The 21,734-nt window shown below is 47.8% G+C and overlaps 1 protein-coding gene across 7 annotated transcripts in view; it reads right to left on the bottom strand.

Annotated features, from left to right (window-relative positions):
* Positions 1 to 395: 395 nt before the first annotated feature.
* Positions 396 to 21,734, bottom strand: part of Slc2a9 (solute carrier family 2 member 9) — a 133,629-nt gene continuing 112,290 nt past the window's right edge. For 5 of the 7 annotated variants that reach the window (XM_063273504.1, XM_039092336.2, XM_006251100.4 and 2 more), the window contains 2 exons: positions 14,027 to 14,154; positions 747 to 2,396 (listed from right to left, as the gene is read on the bottom strand). In XM_063273504.1, the coding sequence (XP_063129574.1) occupies positions 2,142 to 2,396; positions 14,027 to 14,154 (383 nt within the window). In that variant the 3' untranslated portion in view covers positions 747 to 2,141. Of the gene's footprint in view, positions 2,397 to 14,026; positions 14,155 to 21,734 lie in introns of all 7 variants that reach the window. The other 2 variants (NM_001191551.1, XM_063273505.1) reach the window with 2 other exon arrangements.

The following is a 21,734-nucleotide window of genomic DNA, read 5'->3' as shown; positions in this document are numbered from 1 at the left end:
GGTGGGATGGATTGACACAGTCCTCACACTTAGAGCTTGGGTAGGAATCAGAGAGTGAGGCTGACAGCCAAGCTTCTCTTGGTGACCATGCAAGGATGCAGAGTGCAGATGGCCACAGTCTCCCACAAAACTTTGGCCTGACTCTTACTCTTGATCTCCGTCTTCTTCTAGGATCTGAGAAACAGCTTCCTATGTGGAGAAGTCTCTGCAGCGGGCACCAGAGTGTGAACAAAAGTCTTCAGGGTTGAGATGATGTATTTGATTTAATAGCGAGTGGGAAAAATAGGAGATAAGAGGAAGATGATTGTAATTGTGCTGTATGTACTCTGTGTTTGCAAATGGATTAATAATGGGCAGGAAACAGGCAGGTCCGTGTAAGAAGTGAAGCAGTGAAGTGTTGGAGATGATCAGTTTTATTATGAGATTCACTTTTTCCCAAAATGCCTTTAGTGTGGCTTCACTGTAATTTCAAATATAAGAACATAGCAATACTCATTGCTGGCCTCTGGCCTCATGGTCACTGTGGCCCTGGCTCTGCTCTACCCCTTGTCTGGGAAGGCATTTCTCTTTCTCTGCTAAGACACCATCTATTCCTGCTATGTGTCCCCCACATCATTGTCCCCACTCCTCTACTGAACCATGAGTGCTCTGATGGTCCACCTCTGTGTCAGACACCAGAGTGTGTAGGTCAGGATAGTGTGTTCCCTTGCCCATGGATCTATCTTCAATACTCAGCCAAGGCAGAGTAATGATTGGCTAATAAATATTTATTGACAGAATACTTAAATCTTCAAGTGAATGCCATGTTATGATTTTTGTTTTACAATTCACATCAGTCATTTTGGGACAGGACCTTGTCAAATCTATACGTTGCAATCTATACTGACACACACTGGTCAAACCAGTGCTGGATGGTATGGTTCCCTGAACTGGGATTGCACCAAGGAAGAGGCCCCAGATGAAGAGTGTTTAACCAGGAGGGAAAAGTCAGAACACGGGTTTTGGTTAAGGCCAACCTCATCCAGAATGGTCAGGAAAACAGCAGTGTTGCCTGGTCTGGAGACTTAAACACACCAAGCCAGTTGACACACCTGCCATTTGCTTATGGCATTTATCATATGTACTTTGTTGAAGGCAGAAGAAGGGATTCAGCCAAACATGATGGCAAGATGCAAGTTGCCCAACCAGACACCCACTCTAACACCTAGAACTGCCTCTTTGACTTCCTGAATAACCACTGAGACAGTGATTCCCCAGTGCCCCAGCCTTCACCAGAGCAATAGGAGTGATGTTGAGTGTCTTTCTGGCAGTTCACTACCTCTGAAGATGAATCTCCTTCCCATTGTAAACACAAGGCTCAGGAACTGAAGCTGTCATTCCTACATCCAGGACAGACATCGTCAATCAATCCCAGTGTTCTTTCCCATCAAATCTAGGTTTAGTCTCAGAGTCATTCTTAGTGTTCAGAGCCCACCGTGTAGTCTCTGTCCCCTAGGTACCACAAAGTTCTTTTCCATATTACTTGTTGGTCCCCTGTGTGCTCTCTGTAACAGTCTGAACTAAAGACAGCCTCAGACCTGGCAGCCTTGAGCGCTGGGGACAGAGCCTGCCTTGGTAGGATCAGCAGCCTGGTGGATTGGTAAGAAGTGTTCCCAAGCTTCAGGTCCATGGGGTACAACCAAAGATTAGCAACAGGCATCTGTTAGTGGGACAAAGAATCTTCCCATGGAAGTCAGAAAACCTTCCAAGATCTGGAGACCTGGAGGCTGGAGGCTGAGGATGGGTCAAGGTTGCTTAGCAACAGCACAGCTGAGATGACCCAGGCTGCCATTTCCAGTACAATGAGTGTCCATCAGACCAGATGGCTTTCCTATGAGAAGGCAACCTGGTCAAGGCAACCTTTCTTCCAACTTTAAATTTCAGAGCTACGGGTTCAATCACGAGGAAGGCAGCCCTTGGTCTGTATAGTGCACTGAGTGTAGCAAACCATGGGAATGCTTCCACGGGAGTTTGGACGTGCAGCTGAGAGGTTTGATTCTCACAGGTTTCTTCCTAACTCCCAAGAGTCTCAGATGGCTTTGGTCACCTGAAACCTTATAAGGTTTGGGAAAGTCTTTGGTTACTGTAGTGAGAACACACATTTAAACAATTCTGTTTTGGCCATAGCTGTCCAGCGTAGACGATGGATCTGTCTCAGGCTGGCTGTTGGCCTTCTCCTCTGCCATGGCTGAGTCAGCCTTCACCTCTGGGGGGTGAGCCTTGTTCCTCTTGGCGAATGCCTGGCTGATTTCTGCATGGGTTCTGTTCTTGGTCTCTGGGAGGACAAAATAGAAGTAGATAGCGCCCGCTATACATATTGTGGCAAAGACGAGGAAGCAGTAGGACTCCAGGCTTTTCTGTGGAAGGTAGAAAAAAAAAACAGCCAGTTATCAGTCAGCAGGCAAGCAAGATGGCTGTAAGCTTCTCTGCAGCTAGCTACTGGCTGCTGCCACCCAAGAGGCCGATGGGGCCACACGACATTTGAGCTAGTCTCAAAGAAAGCAGGGATAAATCACTTCCAACCATGATGAGAAAACAAACAAACATTGTTCTACACTTTTTTCCAAAGAAGGCATTTAAAAACTGACCATAAAGAAAATGTAATCTTTGATGAATATTATCTTAGGTTTATTTTAGCATTCATTACATTCCTCCCCCCTCCCATGAGACATGAGACAACTGTTAAAGCCCCAGTTTGTAAGAAAAATATGGACTATGGTACCAAGGATATATGTGCTCCCTCTACCCCTAATATGCACAAAATCTACCTCGTTAACTGGTCCCGCCTTGCACGGAAAAGAAAAACTAAAAGATAGATGCTGGATGTAGTCTCTGTTGCTTGTGTCTTGATTAGTACTCAGTGGGATTCTGGGTTTCCCAGGGACTCTTGTGCTTCTGTGGTTTTGCACAGTGATTAGCTGTTCAAGAAATGACTCTCAGCTGGGGGGATGGTCCCTGAGCAAGCATCAGGAGCTGAGTTCAAATCTTTAGCAGCCATGCAAAAAGCCAGGTGTGACTGCATGCTAATCTAGCCTGTAATCCCAGCACTGGGGGTAGGAGGAGGGACAGGCTGGGGCTTGCTGGCTACAAGGCACAGATCCATAATCCCAAGCGTACCCTACATTCATGGTCATCCTTGACTTCACGGATAGTTCAAACAACTTTTGGATAGATGAAAGCCTGTCTCCTCACTCCTCAAAGGCTTCCTTGTTACAGCTGCCAGGCCTGACTACTTCATACTACAAACATCAAAGACAAGGTGACCGTGGTTTTAAGTGGCACTTCCCAAGAAGCAATTCCAGGGATTTTGTCAATTCCATTTCATCTCTGGTTGAAAATGGTGGTTTTAGAGCTTACAGTGTTTGAGAGCCTAGGTACTCACACATTTCCAATTTCCGGTCAAACACATTTAGACTCATGGTGCCTCTGTGTAAAATAAGGACAATATCGGATCCACAGGGTTGTTGTAAAGAATAATTGAAACACCCCCTTCAAAGCATGGCGGGTGCTGAAGGGGTGCCTTGCTCTAAGGGAAGCATCTTCTGTTTGTCCACAGAGAATCTGTGAGCTATGAAGAGGAAGGGGGAGAACCAGGGGTTCAGCTGTCAGAGAGTCTGTGCCAACAAAGAAGATGAGCCACTCAAGACAGAATTTCAAACCACCGAGTGTTAACTTTGTTTATTTGAAACGTGGTGATGTTCACCCTCCTGTCATTTTCCGATGAAATGGGATGAGTCTTGTGCTTCCACATCCCTGTGTGCAGGCTGACTCTATCCCTGGGCTGTCTGAGAGATGGTGGAGCCTTGCAAATTGCTGCTGCCCCATCTCTCTGAAGGCCCTGGCCAACCAAGGCACCTACAGCCAGGAGGGCTCCTCTAGCTCTCTCCCCTCACGTTTGACCCAGCAGGAAGTCATGCTGACATACAGCCTACACCTGCCACTCATCACCAGTTTGATGGCTACTATACTGCTGGAAGCCCCCATGATGCTCTGCCTGGATCACTGAATAGCGTCTTCTCTGAGGTCCCGAGATCTCTCTTAGTGCCCTGGATTATTACCAGGAGAGAAGCCATCATGGTTGTTAAGCAAGGGGTAGCTTGCCACTGTTCTATTCAAAATCCACCCTTGTGTCCAAAGTCACTCTAAGTGAAGCCAAAGTTTTTCCGATGGCAACCTCTTAATCCCTTCCCATGGCTAACATCTAGTCCATTTTATCTCTCTGAGGGCATTTCCTTTCTTCTCTCCTCCAGCATTAGTTCCCTGACGGTTGTTCTTAATATCATGCCTCGGAGCCTTTGCACATGCCATGGTCTGTCTTGCTGGCATGACCGTCAAAGACACCTGCCCATCCTGCTTTCTCCTCTCACTATCTCTGCCTCCAGGTCATTCCTTAGAGAGTTTCTCTCCAACTCTCATTTTGAGACCTCCCAGGCTTGATTCGCTGCTCTCCAAACTTATGATGCAGCAGTAGAACCCAGAACTGCCTGTTAATTAAGTCTCTCCCTGCTGGGTTAAGCTATGTGGAAGAGGACACAGCGTTAACTTTCCTCATTTGATGAGTCTTGTGGTTAGCTTCCCTGTGTGCAGGCTGACTCTACACCTGTCTTTTCTTGTATCCCCAGAATGCAGGAAGTGGTGGATACACAGAAGGCCAGCAGTGCATGCTTACTGAGCACATGGGTGTCCTGAGGCTCTCTACTCCACCCAGGGCACTCCTAGAGCTCCCTGGGCTGTCTTTACTTCCCTGAACTGCTGTGTGCTTGGCTTCATTTCCCAAAGAACACCATGAGGTCAGTGGGATTATTCTGTTTCACAGAATTCAGATAACACACAGCACCTGCGACATCTGGGGAAAGGACACTTGTGCCCTTCCTTGTGAGTCTCAGGGGAAAAAGTGTAGATGGTTGGCACCATCTTTTGGGTGTTGAGTCTATGGTGGACACCCAGGCGAAAAGTGCTGATGGGCTTCTGATACAGTTCTGCAAACCACTGTGTTGGGCTGAATCCTTTCTGGGATGATTAAATTATGACGGTGGATCCATTATGAATGGGATTCCCTCATACCTGGAAGAATGGATAGGCAGACCCCTCTCAGCCTTCTTCCACATGGGAAGACACTGAGAGGCACCATCTTGGAAGGAGAGAACAGCCTCCACCAGATCCACCAACACCTTGATCTTCTGTGTTAGCCAACTAAGAACTACCTATATTCTAGAACCAGGTTCCTCCTCACCTTCAATGACTCAATGTTAATTACCCATCATCACTAAAGGCCAATAGGACATGTTCCACACACCACTGTTATGTATTTTCTGTATGCACATCCTCCATACCTTCTGTATCAGAACCTGTCCTCTCCTCTCCTCTCCTCTCCTCTCCTCTCCTCTCCTCTCCTCTCCTCTCCTCCCCTTCTCCTCCTCCTTCTTCCTCTCTCTCCCCCCCAACACCCAACCCCCCTCTCCCCCTCTTTCCCTCTCTCCCTCTATCCCTCTCTCCCCCTCTCCCCCTCTCTCCCTCTCTCCCTCTGTTTTCCATCCTGTGATGGTTTGCATATGCTTGGCCCAGGGAGTAGCACTATTAGGAAGTGTGACCTAGCTGGGGTAGGTGTGTCACCATGGGTGTGGGCTTAAGACCTTCATCCTAGCTGCCTGGAAGTCAGTCTTCCACTAGCAGCCTTCAGATGAAGATGTAGAACTCTCAGCTCTGCCTGCACCATGCCTGCCTAGATGCTGCCATGTTCCCACTTTGATGATAATGAACTGAACCTCTGAACCTGTAAGCCAGACCCTATTAAATATCCTTGGTCATGGTGTCTGTTCACAGTAGTGGAACCCTAACTAAGACACATCCCCACTCAGAGGAAATTATGTCTTTCCCTTCCCCAATAAATCTCTTTCGATGTCTGTTGCAAGGTGTGGTACGATTTTTGTGGCATTTCTTGGCCCCAATCGTCAAGGCCCCAGTCTTTTACTGCAAAATCTTTTCCCTCAAACTTCCAGTCTCATAACAATAACCCTGCCAATGGCATTTAATGATAGCAGTATATAGTTAGGATAGCCCTTCTCCCTGAGGGTACTTCCCTAGTGCAGGGTAAGCTATGACAGAAATGCTTGCCCACTACTCTCTTACCTTGTCCTGTTGTTGGAAGTCACAATACCAAGCACTGGCTCTGAAGGAGGAGGCTGTTACAAGGCCAGATTAGGAAGGGAGAGGAAGCAAGGAACTTAAGCAAATGAGGATTTGCTTTGCCTGGTTATGGAGTCGGATCTTTCAGGGCATTCATGGACCTGCATAGTTCCTCTTTACAGGTGACAAAAATCAAGCTGGAGTCAGGTTGTTGCTGGAATTGTTAGGGTCAGAGCCTGATCCTTGGCAACCTTCATTAGCTAGGCTTGGCTGCCCATTTTCAATATGCAACACAGAGGCAAGTGATGGTTAAAAGCAGACGGAGGAGACGTATCAATGTGGGCACATTGGGAAAAGGAGCGCGTGAGATGTCCAGTGAGCCTCAAGCCAATCGTCAAGGTCTTGACAGGAGGTTTAGGTTTGGAAGGCAAGAGGCATGAGTAACTAAGCAGACTTGGTCAAGGTGTGGCTCCGCCCATCACTGCACTATCATTGGCCTGGCTTCAGCTTCTCCTGCAAGTTGGTCTACCCTCAGTGAAATCTCCTTCCTTGAAACAAGTCCCTCCTCTGACTGGCACAAGGGCTTCAGCCTTTGTGTCTAGTCAGTGTTCTACATCTGTGAAGGGACACCATGACAAAAGCGACTCTTATAAAGGAAAACATTTAGTTGGAGCTGGCTTACAGTTTTATAGGTTCAGCCCATTATTGTCATGGTGGGAAGCCCAGCAGCGTGCCGGCGGACATGGTTCTGGAGAAGAGCTAAGAGTTTTACATTTTGATCTGCAGGCAGCAGGAGACTGCCACACTAGGCGTGGCTTGAGCATATGAGAACTTAAAGCCCACCTCTACAGTGACAAACTTCCTCCAACAGGGCCACACCTACTCCAACAAGTTCACTTCTCCTAATAATGACAACTCCCTGTGGGCCAAGCATTCAAACACACGAGTCTGTGGGGACCATACCTATTCAAACCTTTTCTTCCTAACCACAATATTCCTTTCAGAACATTGATTGCTTCAATGGTGACAATGGGGGGTTGGGGTACAAGTGTCCCTCTTGAGAGTATCTTTGCTCCTGCCAGGACAGTTTGCATTGTCAAGTTCATGTGGCTAAGAAGAGGGCAGGGTTGGATTGAAACTCAGCATAATGTTCCTCTCTAAAGATGCCTTGCCTCTTGTTGGTCCCTGGCCTGGGCTGAGGACAAGACCGGGACAAAGTCAATGACAACATTAACAACTGCTTTCTGATTGCTACCTGTCCTGGGAATTGCTAACCAGCTATGTTCACCTCAACCCTATGGCGTGATTTTACAGATGGGGTGGCTCAGCTGTGACATTGGGCTTGTGTATCTGCTAAGACACAAGCTCGTGGAACCTGATGGGGGTAGTGGAGCCTGACCTAGGGTGCATACATGGCTCTCCCACCCTGGTAAAAACAATCACCCCCTCTTCATGACCCCCATTCCAGCTCTCAGGAGTGCTGCTAGCCACAGTTACATCCCTTCTGAAAATACATCTTTTTATGCCATCAGATGGCCATGAAAGTGATCCAGAGAGGAAAATTTCATCTCACAATACAGTAGAATGTTAAATTATGCTAAAAATACAACATAATTTTGGAAAAATACTATTTTTAGGAGAAGGCCCTGAAAATTAAGGCAAAAAAAATCTTAGTTTTTTTTCCCTACCCCTATGAATCAGAACTGTGAGGGGCTAACTGCTCCCCAGAGCAAGGAGAAGAGAAGTGCAGGTTAGGAATGCAGACTCCGGCTCCCACAGAGTGGGCCTATGGGTTGCTTTGTAGACGGTGCTGTGGGTAGGCTCAGAGGTGCGGGTGGCATTGCCTTAAACTCATGGCCATAAAATCCCAATGTGCTCTGGAGGTGGTGAAATTATAACCTAATAAAATGCTGGGTTAGGTTCAGAAGTAGCTATTCAATTCTTTTATCAAAAGCGAAAAGGTGCTCTGAGCTGGAATGATTCATTTCTGTCCCAATAGTCTACATGTTTGGGAAGAAGTGGCCAGAAATCAGGTCCATACTTAGGAAGTGCTTGTCCTTCCTTCCCACTGGGTTCAGTCTGGTCCTCTGTCATGTTCTGCTGTTTGTGTGGCAATGGCTCTCAGATGAGCTTCCTGCATCCTGGGGACACATGTCACTCTTTGGAGTTTTAAGAACTCATTAAAGCATTGATGTAGATTATTGTTTCTAGAAGATCCTGGTGTTTCTCTGGCTGCTTGTGCCTTGGAAGTGTTCCTGGAAGTGTTGGTATTCTCCTTTCCCCTCCCTCCCTCCCTCCTATCTTCCATTCAATCTCCCTTCCCTCCCTCATCTCTCCTCTGTTTCTTGGTCTAGGGCATCAGGGCAGACAATGCCTTTTCAGTAGTCATAACGATGACAAACTTTGCTGTAGGTCCCATGCAGACACCAGGTGGATGGAAGTCTGAGTCTCTTGAGAGCCCAGCTGCAGAACTCGGGCACTGCTCTTGTTTCAAAGACAAGACAATGACAGCCATCAGAGAAAGTTAGCATTACTCTGCCCCTGACCTCAATGTTGAGGGGCTTGGGCAGAATTCAAGGTCACCTTGTTTGACTCCAAAGTCTACTTATTCAATCCAGAAGGTTTTGCTAACACCCTGCCTGGCAAGAAGACCAGGAATAGCAGCCACCAACACACAGTGTTGCAGGTGCTGCCCTAGGCTGAGGTTTGAGGCAAGAAGATCGTGGGAACATGACGGGGGTGTGGTGGTGACTGGTAACTCTCTCAGGTTGCTTGGGACTGACCAATATTTTAAGATTTGGGCTGTCTAGGGTAGTTTTAAGCAAACATCCTAGGGTATGTCAGTTACCATAGAAAGGATAGGCATGCTGGTCAACTTTTTTCTCCCAAAGGCACACTGGAATCCTAGGCTCTGATTTCTATGAATGGGGCATCATTTAAGATCGGTCCTTCCAGGCACAATAAAAGTAATATAAGGTCAGCTCAGCCAGAAGAGAGCATCTCCATGCAGGAACTGCCTCATCCCCCTCCATCCCCCTCTTCTTGCAGGAACTTTCCTCCTCTCCCCACTTGCCGCAGGCCACAGGGTCCCTGATAAGGCACAGTGACTAGGTCTCCTGCTCAAGTCTCACGCTCTAGTACAACCTCTGAGTATCTAAAAGGAGGGCTTTCAGAGACACCCACATGTGGTTCCGTGTGTTCCCACTGCCTTCATCCTTCGTGGGTTACCAGATGTCTGTGGGTGCTCAGCCTTGGTAACATGCTCAGATCATTTGCATTGTTTTGACGAACGCTGTCAATTCCACCCCCTCCACACTGCTTCAGAATGTGTGATGGGCGGAAGACTCCAGCACTCACCAGGCATCCTAAACCCCTAGGATGTCTCTTCTATGCTTCCCAGATACAATGACGTGAAGTACTTTACCTCACCCAAAGCCCTCAGTCTTCATGCTCTATTGGCAGCACTAGAGCATGCTGGTGGTTGACAGGTACAGTGAACTGGGAGCCAAGAGACCTCTGCTCCCTCTCAGGCATTCTTCACTATGACAAGAAGACTGACCGGCACAACTAGGGACCAAATTTCAGCATACATTTTAGAGGAGATGCACCCCATTAAAGCACAGCACCAACTGTGTGCTGTCACTACAGTGAAGAAATACATACAGTTGCAGTTCTGTGATCTGTCTTACCACCTAGAACCCTCAGAGCCCATGTCATTTCATTCCCTAAGATCATCTGCCAGCCCGCACCTACTTCTCCCCACGGCCTGGCCCAAGCTGTATCCTGCCAAGTATAAGGGTGATTTCTAAATTTTATTTATTTAAATTTATTATTATTGTTATTATTATCACTATTATTATTGTGTGTACATGTATGCATGTGTACATGTGTGCATGTGGAAACTGGAGGTTGATGTCATATGTCTTCTTCAGTCACTCTGCCCATTATATTTTGAGACAGGGTCTGTCACAGAACCTGGCACTTTTAGATTTGGCTAGACTGGCTGGCCAACAAACTCCAAGGAATTCTCCCTCTCCATTACCCAGCACTGGGACTACAGGCATGCGTCTTTGTGCACAGTGTTTTTTGTTTTGTTTTGGTTTGGTTTTTTTTGAGTGCTGGGGACTTGAACTCAGGCCCTCAGACTTGTGCAGCAAGCACTTTGTCCATTGACCTCCCCCTTGAGTGTAAAGATGTCTTTTTATCTCTATACCACAGATCCTCGCAAAAGCCTAGAGAGTAGATGCTGCTGTGGTCCCCAACACACAATGCGGACTGAAGACCAGGAGGAACCTGCCCAGGGTCACATAGCCTGCGGGCATCAGGGCTGAAGCCCAGGTTCTCTGCCTGTAAGTGCTGGGTGCTCAGCCACAGTTCTCCTGCTCATTATGTACTCCACACTGAATTTCCCAGGCTGGCACCACCCTGCCCTGCAGCATGGAGACAATACAGCTTGGGACACTCTTGCAAGTTGTTTCTGAACATGTCTGAGGTCACACACACACACACACACACACACACACACACACGATGAATGGATGGATGGATGGATGGTGGATGGATGGATAGATAGATAGATAGATAGATAGATAGATAGATAGATAGATAGATAGAATAAAAATAAGACACATGCTTGGCTTTCTTAATTAGCACCCTAGGGACCCATGGCTATTTAACATATCTCCTTGGCAGGAGCTCAGGCTATGCAGGCCTGATGTAGGCTTGTTCTTAGCCACAGAGCACATCTCCAATAACAGGGATGGCTGCAACCAGTTTTTCTTTAGACAGAACAATGAGATCCAGAGATTTTATAAGACGAAACCTAAACATTGTTCAGAGTCCCTTACATCATTCTTACCCTTTCACCCACTGTGTGAGTATCATTTAGGGCTGTGTACTAGAGTGGTTGAAAAATAACACTCGAGCATATAGGTTTAAATCTATCTTTAGCACTTGTTAGCTGGGCAAACCCGGGGCAGTGACTTGACGTCTCTGTGCATCAGCTGCTATCTGTAAAAGGAGGCCAGTGGGGACATCGATTTCACAGACCTGTTGTGGGATTACACAAGTCACACTGCATGGCATGCCCAGGGAGAGCCATCTGCGTGGGGATGGGTTATTCAGTCACTTGATTGTTTGGCTTGTTTTGTATCTATTTCAATGGCTGCTGTGATAAGTTACATGAACTGGGTGATGGAAACAGGAACCTCTCCTGTCTACGGGCCTCAGTTGGGGGCTATTAGTTCCTGTGGGACAGGCAGCCCAACCTGACTGATCCATGGGAGAAATAAGAACTTCCGCTCTACAGTCTGGCTGCTGAGAGAGCTGATATGTAGCTAGACCCTCATGGGTGGTCATCGCTCCTTCCGAGACCTCCTCTTTCACAAGTGAGCCAACTGAATCAGCTGGGATAATTGCATTGAATGAAACTGAATATAGAATCTGGGCCCCAGACACATGGGAAACTGTCAAATGAGGTGCTGCGCTGTGATGGCACCGGAGGGATGTGCAGATGGGAAACGATTTGCAAATCTGAGTGATGTGAAATAAAGGTCAAGTGGCCCCAGAATTAGCTGGAGTCCTGCTGCAGAAGGATGCAGAAGCATGCACGCACGTGCACGCACACACACACACACACACACACACACACACACACACACACACACACACACACACTCCACAACACAGAGCTCTGTGGAAGACACTGAGGAGTGACTCCCTCTGTATAAATCTTTACCTATATCCATAATTGATTTTTTTTGATAAATTAGCTACTTATGTTGAAGTAGACTTTTAGAATAGGGTGATCTGCTGAGTACCAGAGATCTCCTTCTCTCCTTGACTTACAGGTGAGGTTAAAGAACTTGGGTTCAAGTTCTGGCTTTGCCATGTGCTGTGGGAGGTACCTTTGGAGTCTTCCAGAAGGGCTGCTGAGGCTGTACCTCCTGGTCGAGCATTTGCTGGCACACAGCAAGTGCTTACTAGATGTTTGCCTGAACATGCCAGTGGATGCTTTTCACTCCCAGCCTGGCCCGATGGCATTGGTATGTGGTGTTCATAAGGTTTTCTACTTTGCCCACCCCCAGGTGCTGAGAAGGCAGGGACCTGTTTCTCAGACCCAGACAGTCTACTCTGAGCCTCGGAAGGCTCAGCTGCAAAGGAGTGGAAAAGAGGAGCAATAGATGACTTCAAGTTAATTGTCTCCCTGTAATGGATGCTTTACTGACTCCGGGCATTACCTGCTAGCTTTTCAACCAAACAGGAAAGGCTCACTGAAAGTATGAAGCCAATTGAAAAACCAGCTTGTTATGTCCTGGCTGCAACTGGTGAGTGCTGTGTTCTGTAGCCCATAGAGGGGCTTTGTAGAACCTGAGATGGGAAGGCATTGCTCAAATGCATCCAAATTTGATTTGAAAGCTGCACGGTGCACCCGTTTTCTAGCTGCTGAGTTGAGGAGGCTGCAACACAATGGTGGGCAGCACAGAGAGAAGCAGGCACAGTCGGGCCCTGTGGAGCCTGGGGTGACTACCTGTTCCCTGGCCACAGTGGACTTGTCTGTGAGAGGATCAGGAGTAAGTCCAGCTGAGGGCTGTGGGAGATGACGTGGACAGGGAAGCCAGGCCTGGGGGCTGTGGCACAGAAGGACTGGTCTGCAGCTGTGGAAGGAGAATCTTCCTCCTAGGTCTGCAGCTGAGCTGAGTCATGGCTGGGGCATGGTGGACTGGGGACCGGGCCTTCTTGCTCCTCTGGCTTGGACTAGGATCGCTGGGACATGCTGGGCTGCCCCTAGCAAATTAAGGGGCACTGACCAGTCTTTAAATGGAGTCAGGGAGGAACCGCACTCTAAGAGGAGATGGCAGCCTCTTTCTTAGACGTGTGTGATGCACTCTCACCTACTGGAGGTGGACCCACATGTGTCATGGAGCACTGGAGGATGCTGGAGCAGGGACGTTTCACCTTCTGATTGAATGCTGCTGGGCCCTGTCTCTGTGCAGAGCCTGGCAAAGTCCTTGTCTTTCGTGTTCTAACCTATGGATAACTTTGTGAGCTCACTTTCCAATCAGTCAGCTATCTGCCTAGCCCTGATGCTGCCACATTGGTCCTGATGTTATCCCCACCCCCACCCCTGCCCTGCCCCAGGCCAAGCAAGACCCAGCTTCTGGGCTCCTGCACTGCTAGCCTGGACTTCATATTTCCCAGACTCCCCCACTCCTTATTTTTCTCAAGCCTCTACTCCAGAGTCACTTCCTTCAAGAAATCTTTTGGGACCACCACACCTCCAAACACCCACATGCCTCAGAACCACAGGCAGGGGCTCACTCATTTTTGTCACCCCAAACACTGCAAACCCTATGTTGGGTTACTAAGTTAGCCAGTGCATTTGTATCTGGTTCTGGAGTATGTTGGCGTTTTCCAACCAATCAGTTATGTTTGGGAGGCTTGGAGTATGTGTAGGGCATGTACTACAGAATTTCTGTATTTGTCTGACCCAGTGGTGAATACATTGCAAAAGTGATTCGTAAGTCATAGGTTCAAGGCACAATCTAGGATTCCTGCACAAACTCGCCAGTAAGTGACCCATTCTTTGGGAGACATGGCTAACTCCTGGACAGGAGGGAGGAGGGGCAGAGGGGGAAAGGGGGATGGAGGGAGGAACAGGAAGAAGGAGGGATACAAGGGAGGGGGAGAGGAGGAAGGTGGGTTATGGAGGGAAGAGGGACAGAAGGAAGAAAAGGACAAGAGGGAGGAATGAGTATGAGTTGAGAGAGAGAGAGAGAGAGAGAGAGAGAGAGATCAGAGTGTAGCCATTTCATCATGTCCCAGGCAACATGATGGCTGTAGGCTCCCTTGTCAAGCATACCTGGATGAAGGGGAAAAGGAGCCCTACAACGAAGTTGGAGAGCCAGTTGACTGTGCCTGCGATAATGAAGGCTGCTGGCCGCTCTGACTGTTGGAAGAACTCTCCGGTCAGGATGAACGGGATCCCACCTGTGAGGGGAGAGTTGGGAAAGGAATGAACTCCTGAGCAGACCACACCCCCAACAGGGCATCCATAGCCGGGTGCTGGACTGCCATAAAGTAAGGAGGCTGTCCAGGCAGGAGCAGCTGTCCAAGCAGGAGCAGCTGTAAGGATGCTGTTCAGGCAGGAGCAGCTGGACCTGCATGAGGGAGGGTTGGTGCTCTTAGCAGCCCTCAGCCCTGGCCTCCAGAGACACAAACATTTCCCTGACCTAGTCAAAGGAAGAATAGAGCCCAGGCTGAGATTCAGCACAAACACAGTACTGCCTGGATCTCCATGATGCTCAAAGCAACAGACCTTGATGGACTACGGATGCAGCTTCATTTAGAGATGGGTCATGTTCCTATAAGCCTGTCTTGGATTACAATATGATTAATACACACCAGCTTCCTGCTCATTGCTCAGCCCCACCACCTTACGCGAGCTCACAGCATTTGCTTGAGACTTGGTCTTCTAATCAGGCACTCATGGTTTGGCTATGAAGGGTCACCCAAAAGGCTCGCAGTTGATTTGTTCTCTAGTTGGTGGATATAATCTTGAGATGTGACTGGCTCATGGAGCCAACTTTTAATCAACAGATCAATCACTTGATGGTGTTAGTTAGAGGAAGGGAAGGCATGACCAGAAAGGCTGCTGCTGGCCACCTCTCCTCTGCTCTCCTCTCCTCTTCTCTCCTCTCTTCCTCCTCCTCCTCCTCCTCTTCCTCCTCCTCCTCCTCCTTCTTCCTCTCTCTCTCTCTCTCTCTCTCTCTCTCTCTCTCTCTCTCTCTCTCTCTCTCCTGTCTGTCACAGAGTGAATAGCTCTGTTCATCAGTCCTTTGTGGTACTGTATCTCACACCAGGTCCAGAAAACCTGCTGTGACCTATAGACACAAGCCCTCGGAGACTGTGAGCCAAAATGATCCTTTAAGTATACCCTTCCAGGTATTCGTCAGAATGATGGAAAATACTAACAAAGCCCATGACCCTTTGAGCAGGCTGCAGCGGGAGCTCACCTGTAGACTGGTGCAGCCAGTCAGGTAGCCTACACAAGCCCATCTTTAATGGCTATTGTATTGCAGGGTCAATTGGAGGGAGAGTAGGGAGTCAGATAGGGACGCCAGGGGGAAACAAGTAGTCAAGAACTCTAGTGTACGTGTGGGGTGGGGTGGGAACTATTGGCAAGTGCTTCCCAGCTCCCTGGGTCATCACAGAGGCAGAAGAATCCCAACTTGGATTCCCATAGATCAGTCATGCAGAGAAACAGCCGTCCCCTCCCGCTGCCAATTAGCATGTTTCATCCCCAGAGAGTACTCTGTTCACCACTCCAAAGCGATGCTCAGGCTGGAACAACGGCCTCCAGAACCTCCTGTCAGAGGCAGAAGCTGTTGAAGTCTCAAGAGAGATGGGCCACGGGAGTCCAAACTGGCCCCACTCATTCTAAGTAAAGATCTAGCACATTATAATGGCAAACTAAGAAACATGAAGTCTATCAGAACACGCCCAGTCATGGGTGGGGTGGAGTTCATCTTCCAGTAAACTTGGAAGACGCAGGTTCTCCTGAGGTACTCTACTTCTCAGGTGAGCACAAAAGAGAGGAAGTCTGGTATTGGAGTGGGGCGGGGTAGGGAACTCAACCTGGAATGAACTACAGTTAAATGACAGAGCTCCCACTAGAGATGTTTCTTGAGCTGGATGTCTCTGAAGGAGCAGCACCTTTGGCCCAGGAAGGTCCTGTTATCTGGTTTGAACCCAGGAGGCTAGAGCAGGTCTGGCATTACCTACATAGGTTAAACTTCCTACCATCTTGGGGTGTCTGTCCCACTTCTACTTGCCTGTGGCACCCTGGCAGAAGCCTTGGCTGGTTTTCCCAAGGCAGAGGGATAGAATATCTTGCCCCAGAAGAAGGTTGGCCTAAGTCCTTCCTGTGGGACGTGTTTTCCCTGTAGCTTCCCAGAACTCCTTGGTGGGACCATATTGTTCTTTGGGGTGCCTTCTATTCTGACCTGGTGCCTACTGCTGCTGTCTCCTGGAGTCTCCCAAGGAAACTTGTTTTGAGTTCTTTCTGAGGAAGCCCATCCTGGTTTTTTCCAGGTCCCGTTTTGCCCAAGACTGAAACCCACACAGACTTATCCTGTCCTGAGTTCCTGTTGACATGTGTTTCACCTGCTCTTGTAACACCCTGGGTGATCTACTGTCCCAGCTTTACAGCAAAGCATCAAAGACTCCTCAGAGTCAACCAAGAGGCCCAGATCACCCTGGTGAGATATCAGTTTAATCAGCTCTTAAATGGTTAGAGAGGAAAGCAATCCAGCTGTGACTAATCCCAAGATGCTAAATTAGTCTACTTAAGGGAAAACAGCAGACAGTGGGAGGAGGGTTGGACCAGGTGGACATTTCGTGAGGGGTTCATCAGGGACCTGGGTGAGGCAGAGGCTCAATAAGTTAGTGGAGCTGAGACTCAGCTGGCTGGAGAATGAATTTTCCTCATTCCATAGCATGCTGTCATTGCTCAAAGACTCTGGTGTCTGCATGACTGACTCATAGGATACAAACCTCTGCCTATCTTTGCTATAGGCAGAATAAGTATGAAGATTTCCAAAGGCTACCTGATGATAAGGGGACACACTTCTCTGTCCTCATCCAAGCCCTTGAGGGTGGCACTGTCTCGGTCATCTAATGGCAGAGACACCAAGTCATCTGTCTTCCACTCAGACATTTGAGAGTGCAAGAGGTTGGGTTAATTATGAACAACTGGGTTCAGAGGTAGGTGTGTTGGGAATCTGTCCCAGACAAGCCACTAACCAGGAGATAGAGACATCATCCTGGGTCCCACAGGTGGTCAGGCAGGGCATAGAGGGGGCTGGGACCCAAGTGCACTGGACTTTCCCTGCGTTCTTCTCCATCAAGGTGGACATCTTACCTAAATGATATCTACGATGTATTGACTGCTATAGCATGCTGCCAATGCAGTTATGGTGATTCATTTTCCTGTCCTTAAGACTCTTTTTAGGCAGGCTATATTATCTCAGTTTACAAGAGGCATTGAGGCCCAGAAGGGTGAGCCTCCAAAGGTGGTTCTAAGGAAGCCATGGCAGAGCCAGCATTGAAAACTGAGGCTGAGTGAGGGTGATCAGAAGGAAACCCATTGCTGGACAGAGGGGTGGGAGGCAGGGCAGATGGAGGAAAAAGCCTGTACAAGACAGCAGCAGTCTCTGTCTTTCTCTGCCGTCTCTGCTAACCTCTTCTATAGACAGCTTGTTTTCCCATTCCCCAGGCACTGCTCCCTCCCCCAAGCTTATGTAGCTTGCACTGTAGATGTCGGGCTGGGATAGGGTTAGCGAAGCCAGAGAGCTTGCTCCGCAGCTGGGCAGCACTGCCATCCTGGGTCAGCTGTGACGAGCATCTGCCCTTTACAAGGTCAACTTTCCAGACCTAGAGGCTGAGCCCTGTGGGTGGGAGGTTGAAAGCTTCCCCGGAGCTCCAAGCTGACAGCTGCTGGGCTGGACCTGTTCCAGGCCAGTCTGAGGAAGATGTTTTCCTTGCCTGTTTGTTTTTGCAGTGCTGAGGATAGGACCCAGGGACTTACTTGTGAGGGCCAGGCAAGCACATGACCTCTGAGCTACCTTTCCCCTCCAGCTCTCTTCCTGCTTTAGAAAGGCAATGCTAGACTCCTCAGGCAAAACCTCTCCAGTGTCACCTGCTCCCTCAAGCCTCTAGCTCTCTCTTTCTCAGGGATCCCTGTCCTCTTTTTCCTTCTCCCATTCCAGAAACCTGCAAAACAGCCTCCTACCTCCAACCTCTTTGTCCCTCGCTCCTTCCTGGCTCCGGGTTGGTGGGACCACCTTCTGTGCACTCATAGTACATTCTCTGTCCATCCTCTGACTCCACACATCTGGAAGGTTATCTCTGGGGCGCCCCTTGGCCTGGGAGCTTGCCCTTTAGGTATCTGCAGGGCTCAGTCCTAGGCTGTCTGCAGACTCTGCTCTGAACTCCACCTGCTTCTGAACAAGCTCGGCTGGGAAGTGCAGTAGCTTCCAGACGAGCTTAGTTAGGATGCTCATCCGGGCCCTTCCAGCTCACTCTGTCAGTCTTCATTCCATTATCTGGCGCTTTCATTCCCGATTTCTTAAAATTTAGTCTTATATTCATGCTACTTAGCTACTGTATAATTCTCCGCTTTGAAGGGGCAGACTCCATGGGGGCTTGTCCCGATGACTCGCCCTTATGTGAGGATGCTACAAATACAGATGCACATGAGAAAGGGAAAGCTCTCTAAGGAAGGGGACAGATGGCCTCATGGCTTCCCTAGCCTTTGTTCCCCTGACTAGAGCAGAGTCAATTTAAGAATTGAGAAGGGAGGACAAGGTAGTGACTTGGAGACCAGCAAACACGGTGCAGCCATGAATGTGGTCACACTGCAGACTGCCAGCACTTGCTCCAAGGCAGGCGCCCTGGAAAGGGTGACAGATAGGAGATGCAATGGCCTTCCTGAGCTGGTCTATGACACACATGCCCTCATTTCATATGTCTTTCTCACTTAGTCCTCACAGTTCCCACGACCCATTTCACTTCTGGGTAAACTGATGAAAGAGGGTAAGATCAGGTTGCAGCCACAGGAGACGTTGAAGAGGAGGGTAGGGTATGCATCGGGGTGGATGACTGAGAGTTCTAAGTTCTTTCACACTTCATGTGGCCTCTCTGGGAAAGTTGCCTTTTATCTTTAAGGATCAGGTATAGTAGTGAACACTTGTAATCTCAGAACACAGGAGGCAGAGGCAGGAGAGTCAAGAATCTAAGGTTATCCTTGGATGTCCTAATGAACTCAAGGCTAGACTGGGCTACATAAGACCTTGTCTCAAAGTGTGTGTGTGTGTGTGTGTGTGTGTGTGTGTGTGTGTGTGTGTGTGTAGAGGGTAATAAGTAAGTAAACAGTCTCCTAATTCTGTCCACTTTGCTCCCAGTGTGTGATGATAACTTCCCCCCTACATCTGAGAGACCTGAACCTAGCCTTCCCTCAGAGGAACAGAAAGGCAATGGTCAGAAATGAATGCAGTGGATTGCTTTGCCTTTTTTTTTTTAGAAGCTGATTTTTGACACATTAGAGAAATGAATCATTATCCTGTAATTGCTTCTCAGTTGGAAAGGTGCAAATTAAAACAAGGCCAATGTTGATGCCTCGGGCCTACAAGAGTCTGCTCGTTAGAGCTGTGAAAGAAGCTGTGGCATGGAGGGGAGGCTTTCTCATGACCTGTTTCTACCACCTACTCAGCTTGTGGAGTTCTAATGGAAGCTGAGGCACATGCACAAAGGGCAATGCCTCACTTCCTGTCTTGACTAACTCTTGAGTTTCTTGGGAATGGAGCTAGATAGCACCAGTAAAGAACACAAAGCCATAACAGAATGTAATAGCTGCTCAATAAAGGTGCTGCTACTGTTGCTAATGATGGGGGTGCTGGTGGAAAGTGTTGATGGTGGCAGCAGTAGTGGAAATGGTAACACTGATGTAGTGGTGATGTTAAGGACTGGGTTACCGTGAGGACGCCAAAGAAGACAAGTGGTGATGGTGCTGTTGCTGCCTAGCCTACCACAGCAATCAGGATAATAGTGATTGTGGTGATGGTGGTGGTGATGGTAGTGACAATAATGGTGATGATGATGGAGATGACAGTGGTTGTTATAGCGATCATGTTGATGGTGGTAGTGATGATGGTGGCTATTGTGATGGTGGTGATAGAGGTGGTGATAATGGTGGCTATAGTGATGGTGGAGATGATGGCAGTTGCTATAGTGATCATGGTGATGGTGGTAGTGATGGTGGTGACTATAGTGATGCGATGATGGTGGTAGTTATAGTGATCATGGTGATGGTGGTAGTGATGGTGGTGACTATAGTGATGCGATGATGGTGGTAGTTATAGTGATGATGATGATGGTGGTGGTGATAGTGATGGCGGTGGTGATGATGGTGGTTATGGTGAAGGTGGTGATGGTGTTTGCTAATGATCATTTCCACTATTATGACACTGGTGGAAATACGTTGAAGTTGGTGACCATGGTGACCGCTCTGGTAGTGATTATGGTAATGGTGGCGATCATGGTGATCTAGATCATGGTCTAGCTTTAGTGCTCCTCTGAGATATTAGTTTTCCCACCGAGCATTGAGGACAGTGTTTTGCAGTCACATCAAAACTAGACATTGATATACCCAGAATTACTCAGAATGACTATTTAGAATCTGTTGGGCTTCCCTGTGAATTGTTGGGTTGTTCTGAATTTAGGGGAACAATTCCAGTAGAATTTTAATGAGGACTGCAGTGAATCTGTAGATTGGCCTTCAAGAAATGACCTTTCGAACAATATCAGTTCTGCTGATGTGTGGGTGTCTCTCCACCGTCCAGTACCTCCTTCAGTTTCTCACAGCACAGCTCATCGTTTTAGTTATGAAGATCCTCCAAGTCTTTAGCCAGATGTAGGCCTTACTGCTAATAAGATCGTGTCCCTGATTCTTTTCACTGCATGTTCATAATTGGTATATAGGAAAGGCGCTGAGTTTTGTATTGGCTTCATCTTCTGTTCCTTTTTGAAAATGTGCTCATCAGAATCAAGAGTGTTCTGGGAGAGCATTTTTACTCAAAATACCATTTCCCATCCTTTCACTTTGCATGTGTCTGTGTTCTTGCCAATGACGTTTCTTGCAGATAGAAATTAGTTGAAACTTGTTTTTTAACCCATCCATCCAGTCTATGCCTTTTAACTGGGGACTTACACCCTTACATTTAAAATTATTATTGGAAAACACAGGCTAATTCCTCCCTTACTCATCTTAGAAATGTTCTAATTTACTGAGTCAGTAAGCTTTAGTCGTTTTCTATTTCTTGTTTGTTTACTCATTCCTCCAGTGAAATTTGTTCTTCCTGAGCCCTTATAATTGTGTATCACATTTTTCCTCTTCTGTGTATAGTATGGTTTTGGGTATCTACTGGAGTGCTGGCCTGGTAGTCATAAATTACTTAAGTGTATGCATATTAAGGAAGGTCTTTATTTGTCCCTTGCATTTAAAGGTTAATTTTGCTGGGTATAATAATGTTGATTGGTAGCATATGTCTCCTGACTTGAGACATAACTGTCTGTATTCTCTTGGTCAATTCAGTCTGTGCTCACAGCCTGCTCTCATCCTAACATGTCTGTCTTTGTACGTAACTCACCACTTCTCTCTGGCAGTTCCTTATATTCTTTGTTCTGTACTCTTGAATTTTAGCTTTCATGTGACAGCTAAAAGTTCTTTTCTGGTAATGTTTCTTTGGGGTTCTAAATGCCTCCTGTACCTGTATATCAATTCTTTCCTTGAGTTTGGGAAATGTCCTGCTATAAAGTCTTGGAATTCATTATATCTTTCATATATATTTTGGTTGCTTCTCCTACATGGCATATTCACAGGTTTGATGTCTTAAATGGGTCCCGAAGTTCCTTAGTGTCATAGTTGTCATCGTTATTGCTATCTCAGTGTAACAATTCTTCACCTTTTCTTCAGTCCCTCAACCTTTCCCTCTGCCCCCCTCCTGCGGGTA

This window comes from Rattus norvegicus, chromosome 14 (assembly GCF_036323735.1).
Source record: "Rattus norvegicus strain BN/NHsdMcwi chromosome 14, GRCr8, whole genome shotgun sequence".
NCBI classification, from domain to species: Eukaryota; Metazoa; Chordata; class Mammalia; order Rodentia; family Muridae; genus Rattus; species Rattus norvegicus.
The sequence above is the reverse complement of the archived record's forward strand: the minus strand, read 5'-3'. Positions and strand labels throughout refer to the sequence as shown.